The sequence below is a fragment of the Pteropus medius genome, unplaced genomic scaffold, assembly GCF_902729225.1.
Source record: "Pteropus medius unplaced genomic scaffold, Ma_sr-lr_union100, whole genome shotgun sequence".
In the NCBI taxonomy this organism is placed as follows: Eukaryota; Metazoa; Chordata; class Mammalia; order Chiroptera; family Pteropodidae; genus Pteropus; species Pteropus medius.
Window position 1 is genome coordinate 15,345,782 of NW_024344240.1, and position 27,034 is coordinate 15,372,815.

Below are 27,034 nucleotides of genomic sequence, written 5' to 3' on the forward strand. Positions count from 1 at the left end.
TTTTTAAACCTCCAAAATTCTTTCCTCGTCTTTAAAATGGGTACGATTATATCTGCCCTCTTATGCATAGGGTGATTTTTTGATTTAATGACCGTATAAATGAGATTTTACTGGTCATATAAACACTTGATATATTTTTAAATAAGTTTTCAAAATCATTATTTTCTACTAATTTTTAATATATCTATAACCACCGGGTTTTTTATTCTCCATATCATTCATCTGCCAAGCTTATTCCTCCTTTACTCCTTTACTCATGTGTACTCCTTTCCCAATTTTTTCATGTCCTAGATATCCTTCAAAATCCAACTTTAGGTTCAACTTGTTGTATAAATAATCATATACTAATTTATTTCCTTTATGAAATTCTTGTTGAATTTAGCATGATATTTCAGCCCTTGGTATAATCTAGTCCATTAACATTGATGATTTTGGTCTAACTAGAATATGACACTTTTTTTGAGCAAAGAATACAATTATACTTACTATCCCCACCACTGTTTTGGGGTTTTTTAAAGTTGTTTTTCCTTTCAGTCATTTTAGTTTATAGAGTACTTTAAAATTAAAACACAATTTCAAAAATAGACAAGTTTCTGCATTAAGCACAATGCCAAAAGAAAATATATTAGATTCAGAGTTGTGTTCTTATTTACTCCTGGATTTAAGTCAATTATTTGAGTTTTTGCTTTGATTAATATTCTTAATAAAAACTGAGGTCACACAATCATACTAGCTTTTTCTTTTTTAACTGGAAAAAAAAGAGATGATATTTTCCAATAAGAAAACTGAAGCTCAGAACAATTCCCCAAAGTCACAAAGCAACTTAAGTTAGTAGTAGATCTAGAATTACTCTCACAATTCATTTTTCTTTAATCACATTACTACTAAGTAGTGGATATTTACTTAAAGTCGATAAAGTAAGTTTTTTATTTAAGTAGAACTTGCGAATATTCTATTGTGAGTTTTTAAAAGAATAGTATTAATTTAAATGCTTATTAACCTGTTTGTTTTTATAGTTCTTTGTTAGTACGATAGTACTCTATTTTGTCCAGTAGTTTTCAGTTTCAAGTTTTTAATAAATGAAGTATTTGACACTTGTCTGACAGTTTTAGTTATTTATTCTTATTTCAAATTGATAGTTCTTTAATCATGACATTCAAGCTTTAACGTTTCTCTTCTCTATATTGTCTACCCTACTTTAAAAGTTAGTATTGGTTAGATAATTTTCCTTTCTACAAAAAATTTTTTAGTTCAAATTTTGTTTTATGTTTCGTTTTGAATATTTAAAGCAAAAATTACCATTTAAATACATTTTAAAATATAAGGTATGTCAATGGTAAATAATGCAAATATGAATATAGAATCATAAGTAAAGTTTTTTAGTAATGCGTAATAGTTGTCTATCTTAAAATATCCTTTTGTGATATTATAAAATTGTTTTGTGTAGTTTTATATTTTTCTGTTCTTAAATTGCAGTGTGGACTCCAATTGCATTGACTGTGTTCTTAGTGGCTGTTGCAACATTGTGTAAAGAACAAGGAATAACAGTTGTGGGAATTTGCTGTGTGTATGAAGTATTTATTGCCCAGGGGGTAAGGAGAAATAAATTTTCTGGTCGCTATCTTTTTTCCCATTTGAATCCTATTTGCTATAATAAACTTATTTTCTAAGTATATCATTTTATAAATCTGTTTGCCAATGATACCAAAAATTTGCAAGAAATATGCATGTTTTTCCTATACTCACTGAAAATTAATGTTTTAAAACACTTTCAGCTTTTAAAAGACTGATTTTCAAGTATCAATAACGGAATTGTTAAGTAACTTGGAAAAATACACAGTAATATTGTACAATATTATTAATTATTGGTAAGATTAGTGGTTTCAGTTTTATCCTTTATCATTTTCACAGACTGTTCCATATTGATTTTATCATGGTCAATTTCTGTCTTCATTTAGAAAGTACTCCATTATTGAAAACACTGTAGTATATTTTTATTTATTTAAAACTTTTTTTCCTTTCCCAGTATACTCTGCCATTATTATGTACTACTGCTGGACAGTTTCTCCGTGGAAAGGGTGGCATTCCATTTTCTATGCTGCAGACACTAATAAAACTCATTGTTTTGATGTTCAGTACACTATTACTTGTTGTGATTAGAGTCCAGGTTATTCAATCCCAACTTCCAGTATTTACCAGGTATGAATTCTATTGTTTTTTGTTGTTTTTCCATCCTTTTAAAATTATCTTTAGATTTTTAAGTGATTATAAATATTTCAGAAAGTCTTTGATTTTCATTGAGGGTTTTTAACAGCTTTATTGAGTAATAATATTTTTTAAAAACCTGCATATACTTAAAATGTACAAATTAATAAATTTTGAGATAATGTGTACACTCAACTACCACAATCAAAATAATAGTGATCCTCAAATTGGTTAAGTGTTAAATCTTCTATATCCTTAGTGATTTTTGTCTGCTTGTTCTATTAGTAATTAAGAGCGTTGAAATTTCTGACTATAATTGTAGATTTGTCTATTTTTCCTTGCAGTTGAATTAATTTTTGCTTCATGTGTTTTAAAACTCTTATTATGAAGTGCATAAACATTTAGAATTACAATTTCCTCTTGATAAATTGATCCCTTTATTATTATTAAATGAGCTTCTCTATCCCAAATAATAGTCTTCACTCAGAAGTTTACATGTTCTTAATATAGCCAGCCACCCAAGCTATGTTTCGTTAGTGTCACATAGTTTATCTTTTTTCGTGCTTTTACTTGTTTTACATCTATATCATTATATTTAAAGTGGATATCTTATAGGCTGCATATATTTGGGTCTTCCTTTTTTGTTTGGTCAGATAATATCTTTTAATTGAGGTGTTTCAACTTTTTACATTTAGTATGATTAATTGATGTGAACCTCCCATCTTGCTAATTGTTTTCTTTGCCCCATCTCTTTGTTCCTGTTTTTCTCTCTTTCTTCCTTCTTTTGGATTTTTTTTTATTCCATTTTTATCTCCTTATTGGCTTATTAACTATAAATCTTTGCTATGATTTCTTTTAGTGATTGGTTTAGGCTTTTTTGGTATACATCCTTTGTTTATCGCAGTTTATCTTCAAGGAATATTATAATTGCAAGTATATATAGTATAAATGTTAGCATATGTAGTATAAGCATATGTATAATAAATAAATTCTTATGTAAATATATAAAATTGTTATAAATAAGGACTTATTCTTTGTGGTATTTATATGCATTTTCCTTCAGTATACTTTGTTGTTATTTTCTGCTTTAAACAATTATCTTTGGAAGAGAGTTAAATAATTTTTAAAAGCCCTTGATATTGATACATAGAGTTACCATTTCTGGTGTTCTTCATTTCTTTATTAGATCAAGATCTTCAACTGGTAACATTTTTCTTTGTGACTGAAGGACTTTAAAATTTCTTGACATACAGGTCTGCTGGTGATCAATTCTTTTAGCTTTCATATATAACAGTATCTTTATTTTGCCTTTATTTTTGAACAATATTATGCCTAAGTACACAATTCTACATTGACTATTTTTCATTCAGTACTATAAAAATGTTATTTTGCCATTTTCTGTCTTAAACTGTTTTCCGTGGAAAAGATTCTATCATTCTTTTTGCTTCTGCATGTAGTATGTCATTTCCTATGACACTTTTAGTATTTTAGTATTTTCTCTTTATCAATGTTTCTCTTCTCTTTATTTTTTTGAGACTTAAGTGACATATATCATTGTATTAGTTTTAGATGTATAACATAATAATTTGATATATAGAAAGACAAATGATTACCATAAGTTTAATTAACATCCATCACCATATATAATTACAAACAGATTTTTTGTCTTATGATAAAAACTTTTAACATGTACTCTCTTAACTTTTAAATATATAATACAGTGTTATGTACACCAGGGCTTACTCATATTATAACTGAAAGTTTGAGTGATGATGGTCCAAAGGGACAAACTTCCAGTCACTGTTTATTTTATCTTCTTGTTTCTTGTGCTTGAGTTAATTGAACTCTTTAGACTCTATCGGTTTTACTTTATATATATTTTGGAAAATTTTTAGGTATGCTTGAAATATTTTTTCTGTCTTCTCTCTCCTGTCTTCCTCTGGAATTCCAATTACATGTATATTAGGCTTCTTGAAGTTGTCACACTAATGCTCTGTTTATTCTCTCACTCAAAACTATTTTCCACTATTTTCATTGTGGGCTGTTTTTTGTGTTGTTGTTTAGTTTGTTGTTGTTGTTGTTGTTGTTGTTGTTTCGCTATGCCTTCAGGTTCACTAACCTTTTTTCTTCAGTGTCTAATGGGCCCTTAATTTCTTCTAGTTATTTTTCATCTCATTTGTTTTCATCTCTAAAAGTTTTATTTTGGCCTTTATTTTAATGTGTTCCATGTCTCTGCATGTTCTAGTGCTTTAAAGTTCTTAAAGTTAGTCTACTAATTTTATTATCTGTGTCATTTCTTAGTCAGTTTAGAAGAATAGTTTTTCTCCTCTTGAATTGTATTTTTCTATTTCTTCCCATGCCTGGTAATTTTTAAGAGATGCCATATGTGAATCATTAATGTATTCCTATAAATATTTTGGAGCTTTTTTCTGGGATGCATTTATTTAAAAAAAAAAAAAAATTTCATCTTCTAGCCTTGCTTTTAAGTTTTGTTTTGTGAGATCACAGCAGCATCAAGGTTAGGACTAACTTTGCTCCATTACTGACACAAGACTCCCTGATGGACTGAGTTATGAGGATTTCTACTCTGGCTGCTGCGGAACTATTCTCAGTTCTGTATGATATTTGGGAATTTTTATCTAATCTTGTCAGGAGGTACTTTCCTAATCATGTTAGTTTCCCTAGGGCTGCTACAACAAATTACCAGAAACTGGGTGGCTGAAAGCAGCAGAAATTTATTATCACAGTGCTGGAGGCCAGAAGTCCAAAATCAAGGTGTCAGCTCAGTTGAAGGCTCTGAGGAAGAATCTGTTCTATGTCCCTTTCCAAGCTTCTGGGTGATTGCTGGTGTCTTTGGCATTCTTTGCCATGTTGCTGTATCATCGACTCTGCTTCATCTTCACCTGGCCTTCTTTTCTGTAACTGTTCTGTATTCTCTCTTCTTCATGTAAGAACACCAGTCATTGGATTTAAGACACCCTAATCCAGTGTGACCTCATCTTAATTTCACTAAATACAATGGCAAAGACCTTGTTTCCAAATAAGATCTCGTTCTAAGGTGCTGGGTAAACACTAATTTCAGGGAGGTATGATTCAACCCACAGCACTGACCTCGAGTATTTCCTCACATAGTTATGCTGATAAGTTCTGAAAACTGGAGAGATACCTACAGATCTCAGTTTTCTTTCTCAGCAACTTTCCTCTTGCTGATGATATTCTGCCTACTAATTCCAGCCCACTAGGCTCTTAGGTCTCTCAGCTTCATCATCTCAACTTAGAGATACTACAGGACTCCACCTAGGTTCCCTTTTGCAGCTCCACAGATTAAATTCTTCAGGTCCGACTCCCCTCATTTGTCTTCCTTCTCTCAGGTACCACTGTCTTTTGTGTGATGCACAGTGTGTTAAAAAAAAAAGTTTTATATCTTATCAAGTTTTTAGTTGTTTAAGGCTAGAAGGAAAAGTTATCCTAAATTTTAACAATCTACATATCATTTTTTTTCTACTCTAACATTTAGTATTTTTTTCATTTCATCTTCTTCACCTAAAATTTAAAATGAAATTTATAGTAGTTCTCTATTCAATTTTATTTAAGTGACTGACATAACAAGCAAGAATCTTTTTTTTTCCCCCCTAACAAAAGGCCAAAATGTTATTCATGTTGTTATCCATGATAGTGCTTTGCTGGCCCTGGTTAGAATAAATTTTGTTCAGATAATTAATTATCTTAAGTTCAATGCTGTCTTTGTGATATTTTTCATATAATTATCCTTCTCAGTAGCATTTTTTTTTAAAGAATAATTGCTTTTCAACTTCCTAAACTTTTACCTTTGCGTCTAGCCATACTAAACTGAACAACTCATTTTAATATTAAAGTATGGGAAATACATTGAATCGAATATATACTCTATATTTCCTTCTTTACCTCTTAGTTTCAGTGTTTTTGTTCTGTTCTGTTTATCATTCTTATTAGAGAATTTGTTGTCCTATCTCCTATTCTACAGTACAAAAATGTGGTTGATAAGGTGTGAATATATTTGTTTTGTGTATGTCTGGATGGGTATTTGGGGTGTTATATGTAAGTACATATGTCTGTATACATAAACTTTATTACATTACCCTGCAAAGTTCATTAAAATATGATCTGATATGCTTTCACATGAATTCTTTACCTACAGTTCAATTATTAAATCAGCTATCCTAAAATGGACTTTGAATTGTGAATTATAGGAAAAAAGATAGCTTTGTATTCAGTTTTATTGGTTATTTTGAGAATTCAAGTCTTGAGTCTCAAGATTTATTATTTTTCATATATATATATAGATATTCAATTATGAAAAAAAATTTGTCAAGTAGCATTTACTTTTTATCAACCATTTGATAGTTTTAAGAAGACCAAGTCAAATAGTGGTAGAGGTTGATTTTTCATTGACTTACTCATTTTAAAATGATAAATTTGGTTTTTAGAGGACTACATGTTAATATAGCCAGTAAAATTTAGAAATAGCCTAAAGAACTAAAATTCTTAAATTATTCATTTGAAATGTGCTTTAAAATATGATTTGACTTAGTTTTCAGAAAACAGACTAAATTAATGAATTGTACATTAAGTATAAGTATATCATGGCCTGGGGAAATACAAACTAGGAAATAAGCTTGTATGAATATATACTGGGAGAAAAAGTAGAACAAAAATAAAATGTTACATAGGCCTATACAGTTTGTACTCTGTACTGGAAATTTGGTTTTTAGTTCCCTAGAAGTGTAAGCAAAGAGGAAAGGCTCATAAATTATAAAATTTTCTCTGTCTGTGACAAGAGAAAAGCGTAATAATTTTAAAAGCATAATTTTCATTAGCAATTAAAACTAAAAGAAAATTCATGTAGATGAACATTGGTTAGTGTTCTTAGAAGCGTTCATACAACAAATAAAACAATGGATATTAAACTTTCTACTTTTAATAAGAATCATAATTTAATGAAAGTATTCTGCAGAGTTTCATTATAGTATGCATGTATGAATTATGCTAATAACTAACTAGAAATAACCTGCTTCCCCTTCAATCAGTTCTTCATGAATATTACTCTCAACTAGACATTTTATAAAGATTAGACAGTTTGAACTCTGGCAAGAATCTGAGGTATTCATAAAAAATATTTGTTTTCTATTTAATCAAATTACATACAAAATATTGCTTTTATTATTGTTCAATGTTTTATTTATGTTATTTACTAAATTTGTGTTTAGAAGTGTTTCAGTTTGAATGACATTTTTTTCATCCTTCATACAGGTTTGATAACCCAGCTGCTGTAAGCCCCACTCCTACAAGGCAGCTAACTTTTAACTACCTCCTTCCTGTGAATGCCTGGCTTCTGTTAAATCCTTCAGAGCTCTGCTGTGATTGGACCATGGGAACAATACCACTTATAGAGTCATTTCTAGATATTCGAAATCTTGCCACATTTACTTTCTTTTGCTTTTTGGGGGCTTTGGGAGTATTCAGTCTCAGATACCCTGGTGATTCCTCCAAGACTGTTTTAATGGTAAGAGACTGCTCATTTTTCAGATGATATTACATCCTGTTGATCACTTAAGAGACCATCCAATTTTTTTTTAGAAACAATCTTTTTTTCAACATTATCCTAATTTGTGTACTTATTTTAGGTTTTTCTAAAATTATATATCAAAATTTAATATGCAGGCATAATTTGATATATATAACATACAAAACAAAAACTGATTATAAATTTCTCTAATTGGTAGGAACTCTGAAATCATGCAGCATCCTTTTTGGCATAATTTTTTAATATTTCTTTTACCTAACTAGATTGTACACTTTTTGAAGAAATGGGTTATATTATATACTTTTTGGTTTCCTTGACACAGAGAAGAGTGTCGTGTAAGACAGCAGTCTCCAACCTTTTGGACAGCAGTCCCCAACCTTTTGGGCACCAGTGACCTGTGCTCTTCAGAGAGTCTAATGCCTGATGATTTGAGGTGGAGCTGAGGCGGTAATTCTAGCACTGAGGAGCAGCTGTAAATACAGATGAAACTTCGCTGGCTGGCCCACTGCTTACCTCCTGCTGTGTGGTCTGGTTCCGTACAGGTCCATGGCCCAGGGGTTGGGGACCCCTGTTGTAAGATATGCATCTAGAAATATATAGCTCTTCAGTTCTCAATAGCAAGATTTTCATGACTCCCTGCGGTATTTCTTACTATGTTCAAAGAACTCTGATTGTTTGAAAAGTCTTTTGTTATTTTTCTGAAGTCTGTTTCTTTATAATTTTCTTACTCTGCCTTCTTACTCACTTCTTACTCATAACAGTTCTGATGCCTCTTCCTTTAAATTATTGAAAACAGTAATCTTTAACATTCTCTTTTGTGCATTTACTATATGCCAGAAAGTATTTTTAATACTTCACAAATATTTCATTTCTGACTGGAGCCATTAGAGTCATTTATTCATTCAGTTAAAAGTTTTTATTGTAATCTATGTACCAGGCAGCATTTTAGTCACTAAGGATATGATAATAAGAAAAAATAAAGGATCCTTGTTTCTAAGGAACTTTAATTCTATAGAAAATTGAAGCCAATCTCTGAGATACAGAAAAGACTGAAAAAATATAGGGTTTGGGGTAGATCATCTTTACTATTACCTTTGATCTGTTGAGTCTGAGATACCTTTGAAACATCCTAGGAGAGATTTGAATATCACTTTGTACCTAAAAAGGAGGAGAAACCTAAGCTACCCATCAAAATTTGATTGATTGGCATAGTAATTGAAACCAGGATGTTTATGAGAAGAGCTATGGAGAGATTATAGAACATTCTTTCTCAATTAGGATTTGTCACTTCTCTCAAGGATGGTAACAAGCTGGTACCTAGAATTTCATTCATACACATAATACATGCCTTAGAAAATAGTTTAAGAGGCTGAATAGAGTGAAAGAGAAGAAGACTACAAGTAGGTCTTGAAAAACTCATATTTAGATGCATAGAGGAGAATGAACCTGTGTAGGTGATAGACCAGATAGAAAGATAGCAAAGTGTTTCAAGAAAGACCATGGTAAACACTAATAGATGCTGTCAAGTAGAAAAGTTGGATTTGACCTCTTTTAGGTGTGTTAGTGACTTAAACGAAATTTATTTCCGTGGAGTGATTTAATTAGGAGATGAGGAAGTGAATGTTGCTTGTGTAGATAACCTTTTGAGGTAATTTAACATTGAATATTTCAGAAGATGAGACAAGCTGGAATGTATTGCCTGCCTAAGAAGACTGCAAGTTAGGTAGTGGCTTCAAGCGTAACAGACTACTGAACTTAGATAGGACTTGGGGAAAAATAGAGATCTAGAATTGGTGGACTTTCAGAGGTGAGAGTGGTTGATCAGGGGGAGACTATTGATTGAGTCACACTTAGAATCACTTTCATTGGAACGCTCTGTTGGCTGACTTTTAGAAGCAAGGAGATATCACTAATGGGTTGGCTTACAAAAACATATTTTTAAGTTGAAATATTGATTAATTAAATGGAAAACCAACTACTCGTTACCATGGCTTCAAAAGTCTTTTCCTTAGAGTGTGGGAATTTGTTTTATACCTGAGGAACATAATGAATGGTTGTGGTAACTTAAAGATGTGTTGTCAAAGGAGAATATTTTTAAGGATTTGAGAGGCAAGAGTATGTTTAAAAATAGGTAGAAAGTATGTGGCTGAGTAAATAAAAGAAGGGATAATTAATAGTGAGATTTGTGTGGAGTGGGGGTATGTAGAGCTCAAGTTTGACCTGAGATACATGGAGATACCTTATGGTACAGGAATGATGGAAATGAGCATGAATGTGGATGCTAGTAGGTTTAGACAGACTTGAAGGGAGTTTCGTTTTATGTCTTTAGTTTTCTCTAAGTTTGGAAGTGTGGTCACCTGCTGAAAGTGACACGGGTCGAAAGTTTGAGATAGTCAAGATTCAAAATAGTCAAGGAAAGTTAGAGTGAACCTATCAAAGAGCCCTAGGAATACTGAGCAGTCTTAATGGTCAATTCGAAGTTAGTGATCATGGATTTTTGAGATTAATCTATTCAGCTTGGCAGCTGCTGTAGTGCTTTATTGCTCAAGTAAATACAGACAAAGCAGACATATGGTAGAATACATCCAAAGCTGAGGTTCTGCTAAAAGAAAAGTAATATAAGGAGGAGCAGATGAATTTAAAGTTTTAGAAAATAAAAAAAAAATGATATGTGATATAAGCTGAATAAAAAGTAGAGGATAGTGTCAATGAAATAAATATAGATTTATATAAATTATATCTTATGTGCAAAAAGAGGAACATTTGTGACCTTAGGTATAGCTGCTTTAAGTATAGTCTTAAACATTCTATTTTTAATAGGGATATTTTTTGAAGAACTCTAGAAGGGATAAGTAGATCAAAAGAGTACCTAGTAAGTACTCTTTACTATGTTAATCACTTATTAAATAAGATGTCATAAGTACCTCAGCAATATAATTATTAATCCCCATTGTATTATAAAGAAGCAGTCACAAGGTGAACAGTCACCTTATGTTGCATAGGAAGTAAGAAGTGAAACAAATTTGTTACCTAACTCTTTTTCTTTCTACTACCATCTTTCCTTTTAAAGAGAATTTACATCACTGGAAGAAGGAGATTGTGTTACTCATTGTTTAACTAAGTTGGCATACCTTAACAAAGAGCATATTAGAACTTCTCAGTAACTTAATAATCATTATCCAACCATTCTTTATCCAAAAACCAGTAGATTTTTTGAGAGATTGCTTTTCTTTTTTGTGTAGCTTATGTATCAGTCCCTGATGCATCTTTGGATCAATTTAACAACTCAGTTCTTTCAAATGAACTTGCTTTAGTGTAGCCATGAATTAATAGGGAATATTTTCTTTAAAAAAAAAAAGGATTACATGGTTAGAAACATATGTTTCACAGCTAGCTGGTTATTTTTATCAAGCACTTCTAATAGAAGTTGAGTTATTTCTTTTTGAATAAAAAAGAAAACATTAAAATTTCAGACATAAATAGATATGATACTAAGCAATTTGATGGTAGTGCTTTTCATATTCAATATTGCCTCATTACAAATCATTAAGTTGTGATTCATGGAAAAAGTATTCTTTTCAATGTAGAGACATCTCTGCATCTATATTTCACTATTAAAGTATAATAAAGAAAAGACATTCTTTTCTCTCAAACTGTTAGAAGACTCAGACTTTCGGAGCTGAAGAAACAACTTATTCGATTAGGTACTATAAAACAAAACAGGGTAACAAAATATGGAAACATGTTCTGATGACAGCTGCTTTCCACAAGTTATTTGTGTGGTAGTTATTTGTATTCTACCTTTTGTAATGGCTTTATAACCTAGAAACCATATGCTTTTCAAAATGGCAAAAAAAAATTTTTTTTTAAATAATGTACAGTGGTAGAATTTTAGAATTTTTTATTAGAATTTCTTAGAAGCCTTAGAATAAAAGAATAAAAGACTTGATTTAAAGGGGCAGTTTTATTTTTATACATATTCTAAGCCTCTGTTAAACATGTGTGACTCATCAGAATATTATGCAAAATAATGCTGAGGTACAGAAGTGGTAGTATACTGTCTTATCTGAAACAGCTTATCAATTCCCAATATGCTGCGGTTACTTACTATATTGAAATTATAAAAACAGGCTCATTTAGCTATTTTGTCAACCTTTGTGATTTTGTGGTGTTTAAACCTATTAAAATCTTTTTTTGTCCACTTATTTTTACCACATGCATATTATATGTATAAAAATTATCAGTCTTATTTTAGATGCTTTCAGAAAATGCTTTTTTTTTTTTTTTACTTAATTGGATTAGCCTTAATTATAAGCGTTAGCATTCAATAAGACTTTATCTCACCTGTTGACATACATTTTTGTTGGTTGTTACCATCCCTAAGTTGCCTTCTTTAGGTTTAAATTAATAGTCTTTATAGTATTATTTAAAATGGTCACCAGTACATTATCCAAATTAAAGGATAAAATGTTTGGATTTGACTGTTGAATGTCCATATACTTTTTAATTTACTATCTTTTTCTTTGTAGGCACTTTGTTTAATGGCATTACCATTTATTCCTGCATCGAACCTTTTTTTTCCAGTTGGATTTGTTGTTGCTGAGCGAGTATTATATGTTCCTAGCATGGGGTTCTGTATTTTGGTAGCCCATGGATGGCAGAAAATATCAAACAAAAGGTGAATTTATATTTTAGTTCATTTAATGCTTACTGTAGAATCAAATATACATTTAAGTATTTAAAATATTTAGTTCAATTTTGTCACACTTTTAAATTTTGTTTATCATCTTGATAGTCTCCTCATTTTTCTGTAATTCAAGTTAGTCAAGCTCTATAGCACCTGCTGCAGTCTTATGGTCTTCATATTTACGTAATTTTATTTTACAGCCTGAGACATAACATATTTTGAGTTGGACCCAAATGAAAACAAGGATATTATTGAGACTAAAGTTAAAATGACCATTGCCACTTCCATATACAGTGAACTAAGATATAGTCTTACTAACTTGAGTGAGTTGTATTGAGTTAATAGGATATGTAAAATGTATATAGTAAGCAGTCTGTAATTTCTTGCTATCATTACTGTCTTTATCATAATCACCATATACTATCTTCATCATAATCACCATGTCCTAATTGCCTTAAACTAACAGTTAAGGAACAGAATAGTTATCATATCGTCTACTAACACAGATAACAACCTGCCTCCTAGTAACTAAATCTAGTCAGTTTTTTTAATTTAAAATTTATTTCCCTGGCATTTGTAAAAAGTTTCTCTCGATTCTCTTTCACATCTGTTCATTTCTGCCTCAAATCTCTGATTCTTCTTGCCATACCTGCTTTTTAAATTTTTTTTTATTTCTCAGAGTTCTACTCCTAGCCATTTTTCTCACATGGCATATTCTTTCTGGATGATCTCATCTATGTTCACAGTTTTCACTACTATCTACCAAACCTTTTCTCTTAGCTTCCACACACATATCTAGTTATAATCACTACCAAATTGGGAATGCCTACCATGTGCCAGGTGCCATGATAGACCCTTTAGATTTTTTTTTTTCATTTAATCTTGACACTACTTAACTCTATTTTGCAAATTTTAAAACTGAAGCTCATCCAGGTTACCTGAGTTATACAAGACCACACAGCTAGTAAACAGCAGAGTCTCCATTCACATGGATATCTGACTACTTCCAATGTCTATGTACTTTCTGATCGTTACCCTCCTATCCTGGTTAAATGGATCTGTTAAAATGAAAGAAATTAAACTGTATAACCGGGACAGAAACATGGACTCAGAACATTAATACTAAATTAGACCATAGGGATTATTGAGGTATAATCATCTTTTTATAGATGAGGAATTGAGCCCTCAAAACTAGCCTAAAGTGTATAAGTAATTTGCATCTATTTTATAAAGAGTTAAGTTTACCATGACTTTTAATAAATCTAGCTTTACAATGTAAAATTAGATTCTAAGAATTTTGTGACAGTCCGATACGTAATTGTAAGCAGAATATTCAAGTTGTAGATGAAGGTACAAAGGACTCTACATATGAAAAGTCATAATTAAAAGCTGATTTTATTTTTTGTTATTAAATCTCAACAAAGCTTTTGAAATAAAGTCAAATATTGGAATACTTAATATAACTGAAGACTGAAGTAGAAGATGGTATTCATAATACCTAAATTTTTTGAGTGTTGTTCCCTCTGAATTTGGATGATTATTAGAGCTATCCCTATTCTTTAAAGTAAATTCAAACATTTGAAGATATTTAACATATTTCTTACCTCTGTTCTAAAAGGTAAAATGCTTTTGGTGATATAGACAATGTTTTTTTGTTTTGTTTCTGTCTCAAAAACAGTGTATTAAAAAAGTTATCCTGGGTTTGTCTGTCTATGGTGATACTCACTCATGCCTTAAAAACACTCCACAGAAATTGGGATTGGGAGTCTGAATATACGTTGTTTATGTCAGCCTTGAAGGTAAAGTATTATCCAGAATGACAGTATGTCATCAATTACTTCTTATAGCTATATCTAAAATGCTTTAACTTTATTTTTAGTTAGACAATAACTGTCAATATTAAGTACTTCACCAAAAGATTAGTAAAAATTATTTGTTCTGTATTGTAACCAGTGCTCTGAATAGTACTTACCTGTATGTCCACAGCATATATGAATAGTTCCCTAAGTGCTATAGAGTTGTTAGAAGCTCAAATAATAAAATATTTAAATAAGAATACTATATTTTATTGGTTCTTAAGGTACACATTTTAAAATCTTAACATTGCTGAAATTAGAATAAATCTTACAGTGTGAAAGGCATCTTATAATTAATTAATGATCTTTTTTCTTATTGGTACATAAAATAAAGGCAAGTTTTAATAATTGATGGCATCTTAAATTCAGTGAAATAAAATACATAGCAAAAAATGGCACTGCCACCCCCCCCATCCCACCCCCCCGTCCCATGTAGAAGATAACCAATTGATAGTTATGATACTATAGGAAAGATACGAACTCGCAGAAAGGAGTAATTTAGCATTTCTGTAGACTAGACAACATAAATAGGAATAAGATCTTTTTGAAAACCGTTAAATTTGTTTTCTATAAATGCTACAAGCAAGATATTTTTTCAGGTGCTCCCTTACCTCTCTAAATCTCTAAATTCTGAACTTCCTTTTGACTATTTCTGTACTCTCCATTGACTAGCTTTACTAGATCACTGCCTCATTCCAGTAGTCTGTGTAACTTCTTGATTTGACATACACCTAAAATCAGATGAATGTCCTCTTATACTACTCAGTAATTACACTGTCTCCCCTAGCTCCAAAGTCTACAAACAAATGAGTCCTCATTACCATCCTTATGAATCCGCACTCCTGGAATACTAATGAAGCCCCTTAATTTTCAGGAATTTTGCTTGTCCTTACTCCCAGGACAATGCTCAAAACCACATTCCCAATCACTGCAGCTAGTTCTTTGACTAGGTACCAGGAATACCACGCCCATCTGTGAATTCTGAAAGCACAGATCAACTTAGAACTTTAATCCCAGGGTTCTCATTACCATAATATACTACATAAGTAACTTTTTTTGAGCCTAAAAATAAGTAATTAGTGCAGGGTTTAAACATATGTTCATGTTCAAATATCTTTTCTCCCAAAAGAATACAAGTAATAGAGCAGGAGTTTTCAAACAGCACTATGCTTTAATCAAATAATATTTTTAGTAAAATTGTAATAAAATAGATGAAATCAGATTACTGTGGTTTTAGTATGTTGATGTTGAAAGGGAGAGAGTAAATTTGGTGAAGAAATGTACATTTGGCTCCTTCCTCATCTCCAGGGACATCTCCATGGAACACTCCATCCCAGTAGTTTACCAAACAAATAACTATGTTAATTGAAGCCATATATACATTTTTTTTTCCAGGAGAAAATCTGAATGATTTCTTGTTTTGTTGAGATATAATTTTGACATAAACTTTGTATTAGTTTAAAGTGTACAACATAATGATTTGCTTTTTGTTTTTATTATGAAATGATTATCACAATAAGTAGTTAACATCCATCACCTCACAGTTACAAACTATTTTTTCTTGTGATGAGAATTTTCAAGATCTACTCTATTACAAATTTTTAAATATACAATATAGTATTGTTAAATATAGCCACCATGCTGTTCATTGCATCCCCAGAATTTACCTCGTAACCGGAGATTTTTACCTTTTGACCACATTTATCTATTCATGGACATTTCCGTGGAACACTTCATTCCTAATAGTATATCAAACAAATATCTGTTAATTGGAGTGTTATTTTTTTAACTGTAACTAATTTCTGTCTGTACTTATATATTTAAGGTAAATAAAAATAATGCCAAGTTATGGAATAATGTGGGTCATGCTTTGGAAAATGAAAAGAACTTCGAGAGAGCTTTGAAATACTTCTTACAGGCTACCCATGTTCAGCCAGGTAAGCAGTATTAATAAAATTATTTTAATAGTTTCTTTTCTTTTTGAAATCTTGATATTTGGGGGAAATAAGGTAGAGTTTATTTTCAAACTTTATTTTAAGTGATTTGAATATTACCAGTGTTCAATACTGGCTTATTTTGAATTGGATTAAATATTAGAACTACTTATATAAAATACTTAAGGAATTTTTTTTGAACATTGTGGAGTTGTTGGGTGGCACTGATGAGCAATTTTGGTGGAGTGATAGATACAAGAGCTTGATAGGAATGAATTTAGGAGAGTGGAGGAAGAATAATTGGTAATGAAACTTTTAAAAAGTGTATGGACAAACGGTGGCAGTGCTGGATTATGGAGTCAGGAAAGGGTGGGAGAATGATAGGAGAGTTTTTTTGTTTGTTTTTATTTCAAGCTGGGAGAAACAAAGCTAATTCTTCGAAGCTAGGAAAAGTAATAATTGAAGGTGAGGGGACTAATTACTAGCTCAATGTCCTTGAATAGATAAAAAGAGATAAATAGGATTGGTGCATAGGTGAGGGGCTTCATTCAGTTGTAGAACCAATATCCCGTGGTAACAGGGAAGATAGAGTATATGGATATGGGGTATGGGCAGGTGAATAGATGACATGGAGGAAGCTTCTGGAAGTTGCCCTCTGTTTACTTCTGTTTTCTCAATGAAACGGAAAACAGAATCAGTAGAGGAAGGGGTAGGCAGGGCTGGAGATCTATGAATAGGAGAAGGGGTGAAGTAGTTATCTAGGATAGAACTTCGCTAACTTTAACATGTGTGTGAATCACTTGGAAATCTTATTATGGTGCATGTTCTGATGTATAGAGTTTTAGAGTAGGACCTGTGCATTTCTAATAGTTCATAGGCGATGCTTAGCCCATGGATCACTCTTTGAGAAACAAAGATCAAGACAAGGAAAATGTGGTATAATTGCCAAACAGCTCTAACACCCTACTTAAGGTTAGGAATACTTCATTTAAAATTAAACCAGTTGATGTGATTATATATTTCTTCTGCTGCTTTACGGCTATAGTGGTACAGGCATGGATAATTTAAATAGGATTAAGATTTTGTCAGTTGTGTATTACTAAACAAGAAAGTGATAAGGGAGTGGTTGTAATAATGGAATTCAGAATCTAAACTGGTTAAGAAGGGTTGGGAAGGGAGTAGTGAGGGATGGAGGAAAGGTGTTAGGATCAATGGTTTATAGGTCTAAAAAAAAATGTTGGTATCTTTGTAGAGTCTAGCCTAGAGTATAAATATTTTTCAATAAGGATGCTATTGGCGTTTCAAGCGTGCAGAACTGTATTTCAGTATATGTACCAGACATGACCTCCACCCACCAAATGGCCATCATTACTTTCCATTCAGAATGATGATCAAAAAGTACCGCCACAAACACCTTTCTAAATATTCTCGGAGGGGTGGGGAGTGGCAGGCAGTGTCTCCTATTTTTCTATTAGATGTGACCGTGGCCATTAAAGTAACTATTAAAAGGAAGATGGAGGTGAAAATCTTTGGAAGAAACGATAACAAGGCCATATATTAGAAGATTCATTTATGTTCATTTTGAAATCACTAAGAATTTTGAAAACTATGATATTGAAGAGAATGACAAGGAACCAGGAGCTATGACCCAGAGATCGGTGACTGCAACAAGGATGGATTGTGGATAATAGATTTTAATGACCTGAATAAAATTCAGAGAAGAGTGATTTTAAGATTTAATGAGAATAATCTGGAAGTGATAAGGATCAAGGAGGACACCTACCTACCTTGCCTTCAAGCCCAGTATTACAAGGGATAAAAAAACACAGTCACCACTTGGAAGAGCTACAGTTTAAACCATGTCCCCAAGGCAGAGCCAAATTTCAGTTATAGAAAGATGAAGAGAAAGTTGTAGAACTATAACTAATGGTTTAGCTTTCCAGTTTTATCTCACTTGGCTCTTCATGTATTTTAGTTTTACTTGAAATATAGGGTACCTATCTTGAGTTTTCTCACCTCTTTGCCTTGTTCATGTTCTTTGAGCCTAGAATCGCCCCTCTTGTCCCTCCTTTCCCATCTACCTACTATCATATCCTACCCATCTTTTGCAATCTACTTTACATGGCTTCTTAAAAACCCTCCTATCATTTCTCATCTTTAAAGCTCCTTACAACTTCTGTATCTTTCCTATGATCTTTGTAATTTTCTACTTAGTACTATATCATATTTATGTATTTAAATGTGTGCTTATTAAAAACATTTGTTTATTTAAACTGAGGCGCTCCCTAGTTTAGGACAGCACAAGCATCTTATTCATCTTCGTCCCTCTGCATCATCTAGCACAGTCTTACCCATCACAGTCAATAGCCACTAACTATGGTAGTTCCAGTTCATTACTTTCCGAAATCTTAGATTCCTTCGAGGAGTTTTTAGAGAGCAAAGTTATCTTTGATGTCAAACACACAGGTACTTTCTTAGAAGTCATTATTTAAGCCCCTTTACCCTTATCTCTCATTTCTAAATTGGGACAGTAATTTTTTCTCATTGCACTGTTTTAAAGACTAAATGGTATGGGTGGTCATGTATGTGCATGTTTAATTTTATCTAATGAATAGTATGCATATCACAGGATGTTGCTAGGTATAGGCACTCAACTTTAAAATAATTTTTCCCCTTAATGTCAGTTGTCACTTCTTGTTGTTTTTGAGATCCTTGCTGAACCTGTCTCCTTTAGACTTCCCTACCATACTCTCAAAATTGCTGTTTCTAATGAGCCATAGACTAGGGAAACAGATAAACCAATTTATTACAATATATTACGAAAAAGTACATAAACTTAGAAACATCGAATTTGGCATTCAGAATCTTCTCGGATTATTTTTTTGTTTTTTAGCTATATTCTTCAGAGATATATTTGACAGATGAAACGACTTCTAGGGAGGGAAATCAGGAGTCCTTTTTGTCCCTGTTAGATAGACAGCTGAAGATAGATTTATAAGTCTGGAGATGAGGGCAATGAATTGGTCAGGACTAGAGATAAAAATTTGGAGTAACAAGCATATTGATGCTATTTAAAACCCTGGAACAGTATAGCATCACATGGAGTAGGGATTCTAACATTTTAAAATTAACTTAAAAATTCAGTCTAAAGGCTTTTCTTGCTTAGCCAGAATAAGAACATAAACTATACACTGATCTTTGACCAGATGATAATGCATTTCATGTTAGATGAACAATTGATGGCAATTTTTTTGTTTTGATGGTACAAGTTTTTTTTTAAAATCCTAATTTACATAGATGAAATTTTGCAACTGGAATTACAGTGTCCATAAACACCTTTTTAAGACAAGGGTAGATTTTTTTTTTTTTCAAACACCAGAATTAAGGTATGTTTTTTGCCTTAAAATAAATGATTTTGTTTTTATCTAAGTCTGAATATTTGCGACCATATCAGAAAAGAGTCAGGGACCTGTTCAAGTTGGATGCCATCAGGATGGAAATGACTTTTAGAGAGTTTTGGGGAGTTTCTTACGTTTATAAATTTACCTTTTAAATGAATCGACAGTTTTTCTTTGGCTAGGTAATACTGGAAAGCAACATAGATGCTTAGGCCATAGGTCTGGGAATAGTTGACTTCACTGTTGATGGCTGAAGAGTTATTAGATACAGAGTTGCCTGATACTTGCCAGTCCTCATATACATTGAAGACAGACTGTTGTATTCACTCTGCTGTTGGCTTGACTAGTGCACTCTTAGTAGCAGGATTATTCTTTGAAATTCTCTAGCTTTTTAGTCATTTAAATGTCATTGAATTTTACATGTTGCCTGCTTTTCTTAACCTTAACTCCCCCACCCCCAAATTTAAATTTACCTTACCAGTTATGCTATTTCCTCCTCTGGAATCTTAAAACTTTGCCACTTTTAAAGAAATTGCTTAGAGACTTTGCCTCTTATTTTATTAGCTGTACTGAGTAATCCTTTTGATGCTAAAGGCTTTCTAATTGCTATCTTTGTTCTTTGAGAAAGTGGGGCTGCCTGACTCTAGTGTCTGAAGTCTTCATTGATGATAGTATCTCCTTGCCATACTCCTAAAATCCTGATTCCAGTGGGTAGGAATTTTCTTTGTCTATCATCCAAATAGATAACCTCGTTTAAAGACATTATCTATTGGTTGGGACTGATTTGAGAAACATTTTAAATATTTAGCTGACATAATTTTACTTTTTTTTTTAATCTAAACTTTATTTTGGGGGGTTTTATATATATTTAGTTTTTCCTAGGTAACTTTCTGACCTCTGGAGTAAATGATATAAATTTATCTGATGTTTATAAATTGAGCTTTAAAGAGCAAAGACTACCTACTCTATTTTCATATGCATTTGGTAATGCAATGAATTTCAATGTTGGCTCTGCATGAAACTGCCTTTTAAACTTTAAAAACATTTTTGCAAATTTGATTCCTAAAGATTCCGTTTTGATAGAGCTGGGTGTGGCTTAAAGTATCTTAATTTTTTAAAGCTACATAGGTATTCTGTTTGCAGCCAGGATTGGAAATGGATAGCCTAAAGATATTTTTTCTTTCCTTTTCTTTTTTTTGTTTTGTTTTGTTTTGCTTGACCCTCTCCTGAGACTCTGTGATTCAGCAATACATCCCCAAAACAGAAATCAACCCCCTTCCCCCAACCTTTTCCCCCAGTTCTCTAACCAAATCCACACTGTATCTGACAGTTTTTGCGCAGTGCACATAATTGCCAGCCTGAAACATAATGTAGCAAGATCTTAGGACTGTTACTCTCCTCCTAGGGGAATGCCTAAGATATATATGCTTGGCCCCTATGTATCCTGGGAGTTGCAGGCAGAGAACTATTCCACAATTGCAAAATCATCGGTGTCACAGGCAAGTAGTAATCATAATTTGAAACCTTGTCATGTCTGTTAGAGATTCATGTTGCCTAAATTTGTCTGATTATGATCTTCTCCCTTCTTTCTATCTTGATTCCAAACCTTTGAAATATTTACTGGGAAACATATCTTAAACCCTCATATCTTTCTTATTTAAATTGCATATTTTTATACACCTGAATAAATTTCTGGGATTCAATTTTCCATATCAAAATGAGACAAAAGTTCCTGACATTCTAATATTAACACAACCTTTTAAAAAGTTTTAAATAAATTATATAGGAATTTATCATCATTTATGAGAGATGGGCTGCTATATATTAACATAGACTCCTGAAATTCCATTATACTTGCATTCTAACCACATTTTACAAAAATTTTAAAAAAACAAAATCACAAAGTTTTTTCATATCTCTTTGCCACCATGTGCACATATTTGTTAGTTATAATATTTGAAATAAATCTAGGAATTATGATCCTTTTACTTTGTAGATCCTCTTCACTTTTAGAGTTGAGCCATACTTTTTGAGTGAATTCCACAGCTATGAGTTTAAGGAAATGAAGGCAAGCATTAGTGTAGTATAGTAAAATATAGTGAAGAAAAATGATGTCAGTTTCTTCATTACCTCTTTTTATTCCCTCTCATGTCTATTCAAATAGTTTTTTTCATGTTATATGTGTATTTTCTGTCTTTACAGTACTTTAGTTAATAACTTGCTAGTGTAGCATTGATCATAAGTTATAGTAAGTTGTATTAGAAAAACTTTAAGGAGGAAGCAGAACCTTAGCCTGCTTTTGCGTTTTTTGCTTAGTATTTTTGTTACTGGAAGCATGTCTTAGTCATTTACATTGAATACTATTTCATATATTTGTCAACAAATAATTTCTTTAAAATTTTAGATGATATTGGTGCCCACATGAATGTAGGAAGAACTTATAAAAATTTAAATAGAACCAAAGAAGCTGAAGAATCTTACATGATGGCTAAGTCACTGATGCCTCAAGTAAGTTGTCATAATTTATTCCTATTGTGTCATATCTAGTAGATATCCACATTAAATAGGATTATCTAGATGGAAAATCCTTACTTTTTCTTCAATTTATTAATATAAAAGTAAGGCATCCAATGAACCATCTATTACTACAAGTCTTATAAAGGATTATATTACTTTTCCAGCTCATGTAATTAAAAAAAAATTTTGTGTAGTCTGTTTATAAAAACTAAATCCATAAAGTTATGAATTTTAGATATTCTTGATTATAAGTTATCGAGTTAAATGACTTTAAGCGAAAAAAATTTATGTACATTAAGCACTAAATTCAACATTATTCCTATCAAAAAATAATAAAACAAAATAGATACATCTCTTGCTACATTGTGTTCATCAGTTATAATGACATAAGTACAAGATTCATTGGATAATTGGATATCACAATATGCCCTCAAAGTTGAAAAATCTGATCTTGCCCTTGACAAGCTGTGGATCATCAGAAAAGATTATTTACCATGAGCTACAGTTTTCTCAATTATAGTATTTATTAATACTATAGTAATAATAGTAGTAGTAATATTAAAATGATTGGATAGTTTGATAAATGTTTTAAAAACAAAGTTGGACCACATGATATCTTAAGAATATTTCAGTCCTAAGATTCTAATGTTAAATTGTGTTCAGTATTGATTTTTATCAGATATAATTTATTATGTTCATGGAAAATTTCGGTCCCTATATAACATGTATGTTATAACCTTTACATAACTTGAATAATTAGTAATAAGAGAATTTTATTTTCTAATTCTACTCAACAAGTGAGGTTTTAGTATAACTTTAAACTAAAATTAAGTACCCTGTTGTCACAATCAGTAAATATTTTGCTGGTAGCATGAGAGGAAAGAGTCCCGAGTTCTATTCCTGGTCTGACATAAACATACTAAGAGACGTTAGCCTCTAAATGTTATGATTTATATGAGTTCATAAAATGACACATATAAATAAAAAGCTAAGCATATTCTATTGAGCTGTCATAAATGAAAAATATAACCTTCAGTGCTACAAAATACTATTTTATTTACATTTTTGAATACCACAGATGCTTTCACATTTTTATAATTTTAATATAGCAGTAAAACTAGTAATACTATCTTTTTATATTCTATATGTATTTTAAATAAGCTACTAGGCCTGCTTACTTTTGACTTTTATTTGGTAATGAAATATCAAATTATGAAACTGCCTCTTCTTCTGAACAGATTATTCCTGGTAAAAAATATGCAGCCAGAATTGCCCCTAACCACCTAAATGTTTATATTAATCTGGCCAACCTCATCCGAGCAAATGAGTCCCGACTGGAAGAAGCAGATCAGCTGTATCGACAAGCAATAAGCATGAGGCCCGACTTCAAGCAGGCTTACATTAGCAGGTATTGTAGTTCACTTTAAGCTGTCATTGTAGAAAATTGAAGCTACATCTGCACGTACATTTTCATCAAATTGACATTTTTCCCCCTCAGTAATTTTAGATGGCAAGCCAGAACATAGAAACAAAGCCTGTTTTAGACTAACAACCTAATCTAATTGATTTGATTTGAAATTTACAAGAGTTCATAAATTATAATAGTAAACTTTAGGTCTCATATAAAAGAAAGATCAGAAGATGATCCTTTTTAGTTTCATTTGCTTCTCATCACCAAATTCATTTTATTTAAAACACTGAAACTTACATGTTGTAATAAGTACTTCTAATATCCAACTCGCAGGAGCTTTCTTGAATAAATACCGAGAATTGACTGGTTATTGATGCCTTTACCACAAAGAAACTTTTTAGTTGTCAGTAAAAAAAAATTTTGGCATCACATGTTAGAACTTGATATATTTTCCTGTGTGTTCATTTGTATTATACTTAAGGAAAATAGTATGTTAAACTTTGTTTTATAACCCAGCCCAGAAACCGAATCATGATTTTTAACATTGTTTCTATGAGGAAAAAGCATTTAAAATTTAATAACTTTTTGGTGTCTTCATAAGTTGGAAGCTGTCTTTGTTTGGTATTATGCATTACTTCTTGAAATTCCCTAGATTTAGCAGAATTGCGTCTATAAATAAAACTTGTCATGTGCTAATCCATAAAGAATTGTTCAACAGTCTCTGCATAAAAAAAAAATAATAACATTTTGGACAAATACCCATTCTAAAAGTTCTCTTATTGAGAATATCAGTAGTTGTTTATTTGACTTCATTCCTATGCTGATACTTTAGGAAAGAATAGTATTAGAATAAAAGTAACTCATATTGATACTTAAAATGACTTGCACATATGTTCTTAATCAAAAATGACTTTTTAAACTCTCTAACAGGAAATAGAAATGTATTAGAAAGATTTGTAAAATAGTTTTCAAATCGTGATCCTCAGATCCAGATGTGTTTCTCAAAGGTATCTGTAGGTGGCACTAGCGCTCCTTCTACCCTACCTGATCGGTTTTTTTAAATTCTTTTTTTTTTTTTTTTCAGTTAATGGTCATTTTATAAGAATACATTGAAGAAGACAAAATTAATATAAAAAGGTGTAAAAAAATTTCAAATGTTCTTTTTTGTGTGTAGTAAGACTTCTAACATAAATTAAAATATTGGAATTTTCCTCATCACTACTGAATTTATTTTCCTTCTTCAAATGCTATTATTACTTGGTTTCCTAACAAATTGATCTCCAACTGCTGTCATTTTCCTGATATAGTCTAGTCTGACTCCTTTCAAGATATAGTCGAAGAATTTATTTTCTCTGTTCCCCTTCCTTGAATACCTCCCCACATCTTACTCTCTAATGTCAGGCATGCTTTTTCCTTCTTTAATAATATTTGAGAACATATTAAGCCAAATTTGCCACTCATGAGTTCAGGTTTGAGGACAATTTCAGACAGTTATTTTTGGTTGTGCGTGTTTTGTTGTTAATTTTTTTTTAATGTATTGGTTAATTACATTATATAATATTCAGGTATACAAGATTTTTATTTGACATCTTTATAGTCTGTTGCATGAGCCTACCCACAGTCAAGTTTCTTTCAGTTACCATATATTTGACCCACTTTGCCCTCCCCCCTACGTCTTTCCCCTCTGGCAACCACCATTCTATTGTCTTTATTAGTTTGTTTTGATTGTTACTTTTTGTTTTATATTCCACATGTGAGTGAAATCATACTTTTTTGTCCTTTTCCATCTGACTTATTTCACTTTGCATAATACTCTCAGGATCCAACCATGTTGTCACAAATGGCATTATTTCATTTCTTTTTATGGCTGAAAAGTATTCCATTGTACATATATACTACGTCTTTATCCAATCACCCATCAATGGACACTTAGGTTGTTTTCATGTCTTGGCTATTGTAAATAACACTACAATGAATATAGGAGTACATATATCTTTGTGAATAAGTGTTTTCATATTTTCTGGGTAAATACACAGAAGAGGAATTGCTGGATCATATAGTAGTTCTATTCTTGATTTTTTGAGAAATTTCCAAATTTGCAAATATCTTCTGTCATTTGGTTTGGTTGCCTTTTTGTTTTGTTGATGATTTTTCCATAGTGGTTGCACAAATTTACATTCCCACAGTGTAGGAGGGTTCCTTTTTCTTCACATCCTCTCCAACACTTGTTATTTCTTGTTTTTTTTATGAAAGCCATTCTAATGGTTGTGAGGTGGTATCTCACTTGGGGTTTTGATTTGCCTTTTGCTAATAACCAGTGATGTTGAACAGCTTTTTATACGTCTCTTGGCCATCTGTGTATCTTGCTTGGTATTTTAATCTAATTTTTTTGTTATTGCTTTGTTATTGCTGAGTTGGGTGAGTTCTTTGTATATTTTGGATATTAGTCTCTTATCAAAGGTATTATTTGCAAATATCTTCTGTCATTCAGTTTGGTTGCCTTTTTGTTTTGTTGATGGTTTCTTTTGCTGTGCAGAAGTTTTTTAGTTTGATATAGTTCCATTCATTTCTTTTTGCTTTTACATCTCTTGCCTTTAGGGTCAAGTGCACAAAAACCCCTCTAAGACCAAGGTCCATAAGTTTAGCACATATGTTTTCTTCTATGTATTTTATTATTTCAGGTCTTTTATTCAAGTCTTTAATCCATTTCAAGTTAGTTTTTGTATATGGTGTAAAGTAGTAGTCTAGGTTTATTCTTTTACATGTGGCTGTCCACTTTTCCCAACAGCATTTATTAGAGAGACTTTCCTTTCTCCGTTATATATTCTTGTCTCCTTTGTCAAAAATTAGTTGTCCATGTATGTGTAAGTTCATTTCTGGGCTCTTAATTCTGTTCCATTGGTTTGTGCATCTGTTTTTTGATTACTGTATTTTTGTAGTATAGTTTTAAGTCAGGGAGTGTGATACCTCTAGCTTTGTTCTTTTTTCTCAGGATTGCTTTGAATAAATGGTTATTTTTGAAAGAAAATTTTAAGAGCCTAATTTTAAAAAGAAAATAGGAAGCTGTGCATATGTGGAAAACGTTAAAACTTGTGAAAAATAGTATCTACAAACTGACATGGTAATGTTGTAAATAAAGCTTGTGCTTGATTTTTCCACAGAGGAGAGTTGCTTTTAAAAATGAATAAACCTCTCAAAGCAAAAGAAGCATATCTTAAAGCACTAGAGTTGGACAGAAATAATGCAGATCTTTGGTACAACTTGGCGATTGTTCATATTGAACTTAAAGAACCAAATGAAGCCCTAAAAAACTTTAATCATGCTTTAGAACTAAATCCAAAGCATAAGCTAGCATTATTCAATTCTGCAATATTGATGCAAGAATCAGGTATGTTTTCTCAAAATATTTCTATATTTAAACACATTGTCGTTTGAAATATAATAAAACTTCCTGTTACCTGTT

The 27,034-nt window shown here is 31.6% G+C and overlaps 1 protein-coding gene across 3 annotated transcripts in view; it reads left to right on the forward strand.

The window, feature by feature from the left end:
- The window catches only part of TMTC3 (transmembrane O-mannosyltransferase targeting cadherins 3), a 50,370-nt gene that overhangs the window by 17,102 nt on the left and 6,234 nt on the right, over nucleotides 1–27,034 (forward strand). For all 3 annotated transcript variants that reach the window (XM_039869005.1, XM_039869006.1, XM_039869004.1), the window contains 9 exons: nucleotides 1,477–1,592; nucleotides 2,027–2,199; nucleotides 7,495–7,747; nucleotides 12,298–12,446; nucleotides 14,134–14,254; nucleotides 16,137–16,248; nucleotides 22,048–22,151; nucleotides 23,399–23,568; nucleotides 26,733–26,959. In XM_039869005.1, coding sequence (XP_039724939.1) covers nucleotides 1,477–1,592; nucleotides 2,027–2,199; nucleotides 7,495–7,747; nucleotides 12,298–12,446; nucleotides 14,134–14,254; nucleotides 16,137–16,248; nucleotides 22,048–22,151; nucleotides 23,399–23,568; nucleotides 26,733–26,959 — 1,425 coding nt within the window. The remainder of the gene's footprint in view (nucleotides 1–1,476; nucleotides 1,593–2,026; nucleotides 2,200–7,494; nucleotides 7,748–12,297; nucleotides 12,447–14,133; nucleotides 14,255–16,136; nucleotides 16,249–22,047; nucleotides 22,152–23,398; nucleotides 23,569–26,732; nucleotides 26,960–27,034) is intronic.